At 46.0% G+C, this 13,267-nt stretch overlaps 1 protein-coding gene across 1 annotated transcript in view; it reads left to right on the plus strand.

The window, feature by feature from the left end:
* The window catches only part of LOC129854540 (A disintegrin and metalloproteinase with thrombospondin motifs 7), a 173,900-nt gene that overhangs the window by 982 nt on the left and 159,651 nt on the right, over positions 1 to 13,267 (plus strand). The window contains exons 2-4 of the mRNA XM_055921721.1: positions 3,408 to 3,775; positions 10,399 to 10,579; positions 11,763 to 11,959. Of these exons, the coding sequence (XP_055777696.1) occupies positions 3,408 to 3,775; positions 10,399 to 10,579; positions 11,763 to 11,959 (746 nt within the window). The remainder of the gene's footprint in view (positions 1 to 3,407; positions 3,776 to 10,398; positions 10,580 to 11,762; positions 11,960 to 13,267) is intronic.

The following is a 13,267-nucleotide window of genomic DNA, read 5'->3' on the forward strand; positions in this document are numbered from 1 at the left end:
CCCCTTTACACAAACAGACTAGTGATGTGACTGATCTACGCACCCTTTACACAAACAGACTAGTGATGTGACTGATCTACCCCCCTTTACACAAACAGACTAGCGATGTGACTGATCTACCCCCCCTTTACACAAACAGACTAGCGATGTGACTGATCTACCCCCCCTTTACACAAACAGACTAGTGATGTGACTGATCTATGCAAACAGTTCACTTGGGAAATATTGACACTTATAAAGATTGTTTTCCCATTTTATGCATCGTATGAGGTGCCGAAATCCCATGAGCATAAGACTCCAAACAGACGCGATGTTCCCAGGCTATACCTGTTTCCAGCTTGTATGAGAACAGCTACAGTATTTCAGGTGTTTTCACCACCAGAGAGATGCATCATTGAGCTGCTTCTAGCGCTTCAGGCCGTGCTTAACATTCTAGTAGCCTAGCTGTAGTTTGTTACCCTAAACTTTACTTGGGTCATGCCTGAATATGTCATATAAACATGCTCATGCTTACCTACCATATCTGTACCTCACAGTGATAGTCACATTCATTCCACTAGTCAATTTAAACTGCCCTGCAAACAACATGAGTGAATGGCATCAGGATTAATTGTGTTCCGTTCTTTAAAGTATTTGCTCCCATTAGTCCAATAACTCATGCTGTGTTAGGATCAGCGGAGGCTGCTGAGGGGAGGACGGCTCATAATAATGGCTGGAACGGAGTGAATGGAATGGCGTCAAACCGTGTATTTGATGTATTTCATACCATTCCACCTATTCCAGTCATTACCACAAGCACCAGTTGCACATCTCTCTCTCCCCCCCCCTCTCTCCTTCATCCCTCTCCCCTTGGTCTCCCTGTGTTCTGTAGCAGCCTTAGTGAACAAGGGAAAGGCCTTCCATGAGCAGTCTAGATACACCCTTGGGCTGTTTGACACTCTACCGTCCATACAAATCAACGTTAGCGGGTGCTCTGGGTAGGCTAAGTGTAATGGGTTTGCGAGGCGATGGACTGACACAGGGGAGATAGCTTGGTACTGCAGCAGGGGCATTTGGGATGGCACTTGACACTACTGGTGGGCACTGTCCTCTATCAGAGGATTCAGGGTTGGCATAACACATTCCCTGTGAGAGTGACTCTTAACACCCCAATCGAAAAAAAACAATCACTAACCTTCACCTCCTATATACCTCCACCGCATCTCACCCATTCAAATCAGCTACCTGTTTACTCCTGTGAGACTGGTCTGACTTTTCAAGTGAAACCAGTTCTGAATTACACTTTGAATGTTAGGCAGAAATAAAGATGGCTTCGGGATCTTTCTGTTAGGTCTGTGTTTTATAGAAAGGATTAGTGCAGTTTTTATTCTCCTCTCCTTTGTGATGAATACATTTGTCACGGTCATAACTTTTCAGGTAAAGAGATGAGAAAGTCATGATGAACAGTAGACATTCCTGAAGGTAGTAGTATAGAGAGATATACAGTAATATTGCCATGGAGATTCAGTCAAACCAGTGCTTTGATGAAGCCACTTTCACTATTCATTTACCCAAATAATTAATTGTGAGTTCATCCACAAATCCTGGAAAATATGCTTGCCGTAAACGTTTAAACTAAGTACTATGAAACAACGTGTACCTACCATGTGAATACACTATGACTGCCTATGTAACTACTACCATGTGATTACACTGTGACTGCCTATGTAACTACTACCATGTGATTACACTGTGACTGCCTATGTAACTACTACCATGTGATTACACTGTGACTGTCTATGTAACTACTACCATGTGAATACACTGTGACTGCCTATGTAACTACTACCATGTGATTACACTGTGACTGCCTATGTAACTACTACCATGTGATTACACTGTGACTGCCTATGTAACTACTACCATGTGATTACACTGTGACTGCCTATGTAACTACTACCATGTGAACACACTGTGACTGCCTATGTAACTACTACCATGTGAATACACTGTGACTGCCTATGTAACTACTACCATGTGATTACACTGTGACTGCCTATGTAACTACTACCATGTGATTACACTGTGACTGCCTATGTAACTACTACCATGTGATTACACTGTGACTGCCTATGTAACTACTACCATGTGATTACACTGTGACTGTCTATGTAACTACTACCATGTGATTACACTGTGACTGCCTATGTAACTACTACCATGTGAATACACTGTGACTGCCTATGTAACTACTACCATGTGAATACACTGTGACTGCCTATGTAACTACTACCATGTGAATACACTGTGACTGCCTATGTAACTACTACCATGTGAACACACTGTGACTGCCTATGTAACTACTACCATGTGAAATCATGGGTGACGGTACCGAGGTGAACTGTCCATCTTCTCATGTACTATTTAACATGTTGTACATCATGGCTGACATGACCCTGGACTGGAGCACTAGTTAGGGACAGTGACGTGTGATCCAACTTGACAGATCATGTGCAAGGGGTTTAATGGTCTCTGACACATTAATGTCTTCGTGACACCTTTCTCACCTCCATTTCCTATGGGCTGTCAGTTCCTGTTAGTATGCGAAGGGTTTGATTCTGTTTCAACATCCCCACTAGCATACTACTTGTTCACCACTAGCATACTACTAGGGCACCACTGGTATACTACTAGGGCACATCTAGCATACTACTAGGGCACGTCTAGCATACTGCTAGGCCACGTCTGGCATACTACTAGTGCACATCTAGCATTCTACTAGTGCACATCTAGCATACTACTAGGGCACGTCTGGCATACTGCTAGTGCACATCTAGCGTACTTCTAGTCCACATCTAGCGTACTACTAGGGCACATCTAGCATACTACTAGGGCACCACTAGCATATGATTAAAGTGCTGTGAGGTGCATGTTGCTACTAAAATTCATGCCGTTCTTTGAACAGTGCTTGTGTGCGCGCGTGCGTTTCTGTCTGCGTGTAATTGAAGGCCTTAAGCCTCATCCGCTCATTGAAGGTGGCACAGCGGGCCAGCACGCCGCCGATCACCGTGACGATACCCCCCTGCCAGGATCCGGGTGTAGGCAGACGTAGCGTAGGAGAGTACCGCAGACTGATCGACACTCCCGTCAGACTCTATAGTAACCTGAAGCCCTAGTTAGTTAATGCCCGTTGTGAGACCTCATCCACAACGCCACATGACTATTGCCTGCCATTGGTGGATACTGGGTCACATGCTCATCCTCAAGTAAAAAAGACAGGCATACTGTAGCCATATCCAACTCCTGTTTAAATGATGGATAGTGTATGTGTGGCTTGTGCAGATGGAACTGTTTACAGCTTGCTAAGTTTGTTTACAACCTCACAGTCAATTAGTAGACAGCATGTTTTTATTTTCTCTCCCAACCAGAGAGCTTTCTACAGGGGCTTCCGCAGTACGAGGTCGTTCACCCCTACCGAGTGGACGCCAAAGGTCACTTCCTGTCCAACTTTGTGTCCCACCGCGTCAGCCGAGTACAGCGGCGGGAAACCCACGGGGAACCAGGAAACGCTACACGGGTGTTCTACCAGTTGCAGCACGGTGGCCACAATCTGCACTTCAACCTCACCCTCAACCCACACCTGCTGGCTCCTGGCTTCCTGACTGAGAGGAGGTACGGTGGCCTGGAGGGGGCCAAAATACACAGCCAAGGCCCCTCGCTGTGCCACTTTATCGGGGACGTGTGGGACCGGGCGACTATGAAGGGGAGGGCGGCTATAAGCACTTGTGACGGCCTGGTGAGTGCGAGAGAGGGAAAGAGACCATCACTGATAACCTACTGAGATCGTCACTGCTAACCTACTGAGACCGTCACTGCTAACCTACTGAGACCGTGATAGCCTACTGAGACCGTGATAGCCTACTGAGACCGTCACTGATAACCTACTGAGACCGTGATAGCCTACTGAGACAGTCACTGCTAACCTACTGAGACCGTCACCGATAACCTACTGAGACCGTCACCGATAACCTACTGAGACCGTCACCGATAACCTACTGAGACCGTCACTGCTAACCTACTGAGACGGTCACTGATAACCTACTGAGACGGTCACTGATAACCTACTGAGACGGTCACTGATAACCTACTGAGACGGTCACTGCTAACCTACTGAGACCGTCACTGCTAACCTACTGAGACCGTCACTGATAACCTACTGAGACCGTCACTGATAACCTACCGAGACCGTCACTGATAACCTACTGAGACCGTCACTGATAACCTACTGAGACCGTCACTGATAACCTACTGAGACCGTCACTGATAACCTACCGAGACCGTCACTGCTAACCTACCGAGACAGTCACTGATAACCTACCGAGACCGTCACTGCTAACCTACTGAGACGGTCACTGATAACCTACTGAGACCGTCACTGCTAACCTACTGAGACCGTCACTGCTAACCTACTGAGACCGTCACTGATAACCTACTGAGACCGTCACTGATAACCTACTGAGACCGTCACTGATAACCTACTGAGACCGTCACGTGATTACACTGTGACTGTCTATGTAACTACTACCATGTGAACACACTGTGACTGCCTATGTAACTACTACCATGTGATTACACTGTGACTGCCTATGTAACTACTACCATGTGATTACACTGTGACTGTCTATGTAACTACTACCATGTGATTACACTGTGACTGCCTACTGAGACCGTCACTGCTAACCTACTGAGACCGTCACTGCTAACCTACTGAGACCGTCACTGATAACCTACTGAGACCGTCACTGATAACCTACTGAGACCGTCACTGATAACCTACTGAGACCGTCACTGCTAACCTACTGAGACGGTCACTGCTAACCTACTGAGACCGTCACTGCTAACCTACTGAGACCGTCACTGCTAACCTACTGAGACCGTCACTGATAACCTACTGAGACCGTCACTGCTAACCTACTGAGACCGTCACTGCTAACCTACTGAAACGTCACTGCTAACCTACTGAGACGTCACTGATAACCTACTGAGACGTCACTGCTAACCTACTGAGACAGTCACTGCTAACCTACTGAGACCGTCACTGATAACCTACTGAGACCGTCACTGCTAACCTACTGAGACCGTTACTGATAACCTACTGAAACGTCACTGCTAACCTACTGAGACGTCACTGATAACCTACTGAGACGTCACTGCTAACCTACTGAGACAGTCACTGCTAACCTACTGAGACCGTCACTGATAACCTACTGAGACCGTCACTGCTAACCTACTGAGACCGTTACTGATAACCTACTGAGACCGTCACTGCTAACCTACTGAGACCGTCACTGATAACCTACTGAGACGGTCACTGATAACCTACTGAGACCGTCACTGCTAACCTACTGAGACCGTCACTGCTAACCTACTGAGACCGTCACTGCTAACCTACTGAGACCGTCACTGATAACCTACTGAGACCGTCACTGATAACCTACTGAGACCGTCACTGCTAACCTACTGAGACGGTCACTGCTAACCTACTGAGACCGTCACTGCTAACCTACTGAGACCGTCACTGCTAACCTACTGAGACCGTCACTGATAACCTACTGAGACCGTCACTGCTAACCTACTGAGACCGTCACTGCTAACCTACTGAAACGTCACTGCTAACCTACTGAGACGTCACTGATAACCTACTGAGACGTCACTGCTAACCTACTGAGACAGTCACTGCTAACCTACTGAGACCGTCACTGATAACCTACTGAGACCGTCACTGCTAACCTGCTGAGACGGTCACTGCTAACCTACTGAGACGTCACTGATAACCTACTGAGACAGTCACTGATAACCTACTGAGACCGTCACTGATAACCTACTGAGACCGTCACTGATAACCTACTGAGACCGTCACTGATAACCTACTGAGACCGTCACTGATAACCTACTGAGACCGTCACTGATAACCTACCGAGACCGTCACTGATAACCTACCGAGACGGTCACTGCTAACCTGCCGAGACGGTCACTGCTAACCTACTGAGACCGACACTGATAACCTACTGAAACGTCACTGCTAACCTGCTGAGACCGTCACTGCTAACCTGCTGAGACCGTCACTGCTAACCTACTGAGACCGTTACTGATAACCTACTGAGACCGTCACTGCTAACCTACTGAGACCGTCACTGATAACCTACTGAGACGGTCACTGATAACCTACTGAGACCGTCACTGCTAACCTACTGAGACCGTCACTGCTAACCTACTGAGACCGTCACTGATAACCTACTGAGACCGTCACTGCTAACCTACTGAGACCGTCACTGATAACCTACTGAGACCGTCACTGATAACCTACTGAGACCGACACTGATAACCTACTGAGACCGTCACTGATAACCTACTGAGACCGTCACTGCTAACCTACTGAGACCGTCACTGCTAACCTACTGAGACCGACACTGATAACCTACTGAGACCGTCACTGATAACCTACTGAGACGTCACTGCTAACCTGCTGAGACCGACACTGATAACCTACTGAAACGTCACTGCTAACCTGCTGAGACGTCACTGATAACCTACTGAGACCGACACTGATAACCTACTGAAACGTCACTGCTAACCTGCTGAGACCGTCACTGCTAACCTACTGAGACCGTCACTGCTAACCTACTGAGACCGTCACTGCTAACCTAATGAGACCGTCACTGCTAACCTACTGAGACCGACACTGATAACCTACTGAGACCGACACTGATAACCTACTGAGACCGTCACTGATAACCTACTGAGATATCTGTTTTTCCTTTCACATCCTAAAAGGTCATGCAAAACGTTTAACTTCTAGAACTTCTCTGTCCCTAGGGTAACAAGTCAAAGTAGAAGCACAATTGACCAAAATCATAATGTTGGTGGATGCCATTGACTGGTCCTAGCCCGTTTCTGTTTCTGCTTTGGTTCTGTGCATGAGACTGGATAAAAGTGTTTGCTAAATGGCATATATTATTATCATTGTACAAAATCAAAGAAGATTTATTACATTTTTAGGTGAAAATGAGGATTAATTGGAGTTTCATTCCTCTAACTCTGACAAAAAGATGCTAATGCTTTGCAATAAGCAGTAAGTACTACCGTATAATGTCGTATGCCTGGCACTGGCTTCAACATAGTTTCAATATTTAAACACACGTCTGAACAGATGATGTTTAAGTATTAATTTTTATAGTTGTCTCTGAAGTCATTACGTGCTGTTGGCCTCATTCCTGCTCTGTTAGTGTAGTTATATTCTTAGATTGCACCATCCATGGAAAAACCACTGACTGGTTGGTGAAGGGACCTGTGAGCTGTGCTTGAGAGGATGCGTGTTAGATGTGTGTTAGAGCACCTTTCATCTAAAATCAGGCTGGATGTCATCGATGACATGTGGGTGTGCAAAACATCATCATCCATCCATGAACAGAACAAGCGATGGAGTCCGTGTTGTGTTTATGCATGATCAATTTACATCTCATTGTCTTATCTATCAACTAGTGTAGGTCACTCAAACTGAATCATAAAGCATGTGTTCACTGTCACATCTGTGACCACTGTCCACATGCCACCTCTCCTCTGTGACCGCTGTCCACATGCCACCTCTCCTCTGTGACCGCTGTCCACATGCCACCTCTCCTCTGTGACCGCTGTCCACATTCTACCTCTCCTCTGTGACCGCTGTCCACATTCTACCTCTCCTCTGTGACCGCTGTCCACATTCTACCTCTACCTTGTGACCGCTGTCCACATGCCATCTCTCCTCTGTGACCGCTGTCCACATTCTACCTCTCCCTTGTGACCGCTGTCCACATGCCACCTCTCCTCTGTGACCGCTGTCCACATTCTACCTCTCCTCTGTGACCGCTGTCCACATGCCACCTCTCCTCTGTGACCGCTGTCCACATTCTACCTCTCCTCTGTGACCGCTGTCCACATGCCACCTCTCCTCTGTGACCGCTGTCCACATGCCACCTCTCCTCTGTGAGCGCTGTCCACATGTCACCTCTCCTCTGTGACCGCTGTCCACATGCCACCTCTCCTCTGTAACCGCTGTCCACATGCCACCTCTCCTCTGTGACCGCTGTCCACATGCCACCTCTCCTCTGTGACCGCTGTCCATATGCCACCTCTCCTCTGTGACCTCTGTCCACATTCTACCTCTCCTCTGTGAACTCTGTCCACATGCCACCTCTCCTCTGTGACCGCTGTCCACATGCCACCTCTCCTCTGTGACCGCTGTCCACATGTCACCTCTCCTCTGTGACCGCTGTCCACATGCCACCTCTCCTCTGTGACCGCTGTCCACATGTCACCTCTCCTCTGTGACCGCTGTCCACATGCCACCTCTCTTCTATTATTTAGTATGTTTCCAGCTGATCTTGCTGTAGTAAATGTTTCACAATGCCAGAGTCACATTACACCCTTTAGGGCATTTCTGATGAAACTGCAGTAGGAAACCACGAGCCCTATCCAACAATATCATACTGTTCCATTATTACTGTATTTCTTTCTCCCTACAAGCCCTATCCAACAATATCATACTGTTCCATTATTACTGTATTTCTTTCTCCCTACAAGCCCTATCCAACAATATCATACTGTTCCATTATTACTGTATTCCTTTCTCCCTACAAGCCTTATCCAACAATATCATACTGTTCCATTATTACTGTTTTCCTTTCTCCCTTTCTAATAATATATCTCTCCATGTCGGCCTTTTTTCCATTTATTCTAGAAATTAAAACTTTTACATGCAAACATAAACATTTGTGATACTTCTAAGTTTAATTGACTGTAAATGCTTGTTTTCCCCGCAATAAGGGACTTTCCTAAATATGGCCAATGGGGAAACTTTCTCAGAGTATCCTCTTAAATGTCCATGTTCTTGAACAGTCAACTTGTAGTTGGTTCCAATGTATATGCTGTATATTGAATCTGTCCTTTTAAACTCTTCTTTGAACCTGGAGGAGGGGGACTTACTGGACTGGAAATGTTTCTTTAAAATGATATTGGATATATTGAGGACAGCTTGATGGGCTCCAGGCCCACCGCGTATCATTTGGCACAACGCCACATCTCACTCTAAGTTCCACAGCTACGGCTGAGCCAGAAACCCAGAGGCCAGAATGCTGGGTTGAAGACTGTCAGAAATCTAAATCATTGTTGCGGAGCATTTGCGATTTAGCCATTACAGTTATGACTCAATTTCAATTTGTGCGTTTTTTCTCATATGTCCTTGTTTTGCTCCCAAAGGGAAGGGAAAATAATCGCATGATAAATCCCAAGATAACTTGCGGTTATGTAATACTGTAATGGCACATTTTCATGAAGCTGATTGCATTTATTTCTCTCTGAAGCAATTTTGACCCATCTCCCACCCAGTAGAATGTGCTAACTGTATTCTTCCCATATCAAAGCAGTTGTGATCCCTTGTTCTCCCAGTAGAATGTGCTAACTGTATTCTTCCCATATCAAAGCAGTTGTGATCCCTTGTTCTCCCAGTAGAATGTGGTAACTGTATTCTTCCCATATCAAAGCAGTTGTGATCCCTTGTTCTCCCAGTAGAATGTGCTAACTGTATTCTTCCCATATCAAAGCAGTTGTGATCCCTTGTTCTCCCAGTAGAATTTGCTAACTGTAATTCTTCCCATATCAAAGCAGTTGTGATCCCTTGTTCTGCCAGTAGAATGTGCTAACTGTATTCTTCCCATATCAAAGCAGTTGTTCTCCCAGTAGAATGTGGTAACTGTATTCTTCCCATTTCAAAGCAGTTGTTCTCCCAGTAGAATGTGCTAACTGTATTCTTCCCATATCAAAGCAGTTGTTCTCCCAGTAGAATGTGCTAACTGTATTCTTCCCATATCAAAGCAGTTGTTCTCCCAGTAGAATGTGCTAACTGTATTCTTCCCATATCAAAGCAGTTGTTCTCCCAGTAGAATGTGCTAACTGTATTCTTCCCATATCAAAGCAGTTGTTCTCCCAGTAGAATGTGCTAACTGTATTCTTCCCATATCAAAGCAGTTGTTCTCCCAGTAGAATGTGCTAACTGTATTCTTCCCATATCAAAGCAGTTGTGATCCCAGTAGAATGTGTTTACCGTGTTATTCCCCTCTTTCTACCCAAACAATGTGCTTGCTTAGGACTGTATTTCTTTGTATTAATAAAGCATTTCTGACCGACTTTCTCCCTGTACAATAGGATCACTATATTTCTCATATATAATACATTTTGACCTCGCTTTCACCCCATAGAATGTCCTTGCTCAGGATTATTTAAAAAAATTATTAATAAAGCAATTCTGACGCCGTTTCTCCCTGTACAATATGATCACTGTATTTTTCTCATAACAAAAGCAATACTGACCTCCCTCTGTAGACAGGGCTGTTCAAGCTGTCCCAGGAGGAGTTCTTTATCCGGCCATTGGAGCGGTCTAGTGATGAGTCGACGGCACCACAAGTCCACATTATCTACAAGCGCCACACCTCCACCACCCAAAGCCAGTTGGTACAGCCCATCTCTGGAGACCATACCACCAACGGTACCTGTGGGGTCAAAGGTGAAGCCTCCCGTCGTGAACCTGGCATCACACACTCCCAATATAGAGGCCTTAGAGGATGGGGCTGTTCCAATACTTTAAAGATGCACCTTTCCTTCCCTTCCTTGAACTAATCACCAATCTCACAAGGTCAGATTGGACAAAACAAGGATCCCACTTCTGACAACAACTGATTTTACATGTCAGATCCAACCTAACCCATCCAGATGGTGCCAGATCAGTTATGCTTCATGGGAGGGAGGATGCATTTTCTAAGTATTCAAACAGGGCCGATGCACTGAGAGATCCCAACCTGAATCTATCACACAAACACGTACAGTACACACACACACACTGAATACCCCTCTCTAGAGGTGGAGGAAGACAACCTAGGAACAGTTGGGCTGGTAATGGGGCCTGTTTGAAATACCAGGAGCCTTAATTAAGCCCTGAAACACATTGCAGGAGGAAGTATCTGAGAGGAAGTATTATGCAAGAGAGATATGTAAATGTGCCATTAGGAATTCATTGCAGGCTCCGGGACTTTAACTATTTTGAAAATAACTCGAACTCACTCGAACGTGCACTTCACTGGAGTCTTGGTTGACTTCACCCACAGGGAATAGGTCAAGAGACTTGTTGGAATATTCTGCAGATGGCTGGGGATGCTAGAGAGAACCATGAAAGATCATCTGGTTTACCAGGCATTTTAGGAGGGAAATAAAACCGCTTCCACCAGACTGTTAACTTCTGTCTCAAGCATGCATTAAATCCCCACTGCCTCTCTCTCACAGGGTTAAGTGTGCGTATCGCTCACTTGAATTCCCTCAAGACATTTAGAAAAGACTAAAGTGGCTCTGTTGTCCTCTGTATAGAGCATGTTTCTTTATAGAGTACATGTTATGTTCAACACAATGCATCAGTGTGTACTGTATAGGGTTCTAACGCTGTTGCTACACAGCTGACTTTCATACATATGATGTACAGTTTTGGATAAATACACTATTGACTAGAATTGGTGTAACTGACCTGATCAAACACATAACATGTTTTACATAAACATCCCGTACAATATATGTTGTAACGAAGTTCAAACCAATCAAGGATAACACAAAAAAAGTCTGACTTATTCCATGGTCTTTTTAAACACAATACTAAAGCTACAACTCTACAACCACAATATTTGTCACGGCTCCGCCCTCAGATCCTGCTACGGCGTTGGAGCGTGTGGAGAGGCAACGGGAGCGCTGGGAGAGACGCCAGCGGAGGAAGAGGAGGATACGCCAGCGTTCCATCAGCAGGGAGAAGTGGGTGGAAACGCTGGTGGTGGCCGATTCCAAGATGGTGGAGTACCACGGCACCAAGGGCGTGGAGAGCTACGTACTGGCTGTCATGAACATCGTAAGTGTCTCCTAGCCGTCTGTACTGATTGTCATGAACATCGTAAGTGTCTGCTAGCTGTCTGTACTGACTGTCATGAACACCATAAGTGTCTGCTAGCCGTCTGTACTGACTGTCATGAACATCGTAAGTGTCTGCTAGCTGTCTGTACTGACTGTCATGAACATCGTACATGTATGCTAGCTGTCTCTACTGACTGTCATGAACATCGTAAGTCGGAATTACACTGAGACTCCGATTTTTTACTTTTAAAATATATAACAAACAAAAAATATTTGATTTTCAAAGTAAAAAAACAACTCTATGCTGCACAACTACTTTTAACAATCTCCACTGAACATTTGACAAAAACAGTCTTGACAGTAATTATGTTGTCACTGTATGTAGGTGATGTTATGTAACATCCATGTCAACAACATCCCATCTTGGCTGGCTCAATACCTATGCTAGATGCTTCCATGTGTTCCACCCTCATCTCTGTTCTGTTAGTATTGTGACATCATGTCCCTCTCTTTTATCGCTCCTTCCCCATGTCCTGTAGCCCTCATCCCTCTCTTTTATCGCTCCTTCCCCGTGTCCTGTAGCCCTCATCCCTCTCTTTTATCGCTCCTTCCCCATGTCCTGTAGCCCTCATTCCTCTCTTTTATCGCTCCTTCCCCATGTCCTGTAGCCCTCATCCCTCTCTTTTATAGCTCCTTCCACATGTCCTGTAGCCCTCATCCCTCTCTTTTATCGCTCCTTCCCCATGTCCTGTAGCCCTCATCCCTCTCTTTTATCGCTCCTTCCCCATGTCCTGTAGCCCTCATCCCTCTCTTTTATCGCTCCTTCCCCATGTCCTGTAGCCCTCATCCCTCTCTTTTATCGCTCCTTCTCCATGTCCTGTAGCCCTCATCCCTCTCTTTTATCGCTTCTTCCCCATGTCCTGTAGCCCTCATCCCTCTCTTTTATCGCTCCTTCCCCATGTCCTGTAGCCCTCATCCCTCTCTTTTATCGCTCCTTCCCCATGTCCTGTAGCCCTCATCCCTCTCTTTTATCGCTCCTTCCCCATGTCCTGTAGCCCTCATCCCTCTCTTTTATAGCTCCTTCCCCATGTCCTGTAGCCCTCATCCCTCTCTTTTATCGCTCCTTCCCCATGTCCTGTAGCCCTCATCCCTCTCTTTTATCGCTCCTTCCCCATGTCCTGTAGCCCTCATCCCTCTCTTTTATCGCTCCTTCCCCATGTCCTGTAGCCCTCATCCCTCTCTTTTATCGCTCCTTCCCCATGTCCTGTAGCCCTCATCCCTCTCTTTTATCGCTCCTTCCCCATGT

This window comes from Salvelinus fontinalis, chromosome 4 (genome assembly GCF_029448725.1).
Source record: "Salvelinus fontinalis isolate EN_2023a chromosome 4, ASM2944872v1, whole genome shotgun sequence".
Classification (NCBI taxonomy): domain Eukaryota; kingdom Metazoa; phylum Chordata; class Actinopteri; order Salmoniformes; family Salmonidae; genus Salvelinus; species Salvelinus fontinalis.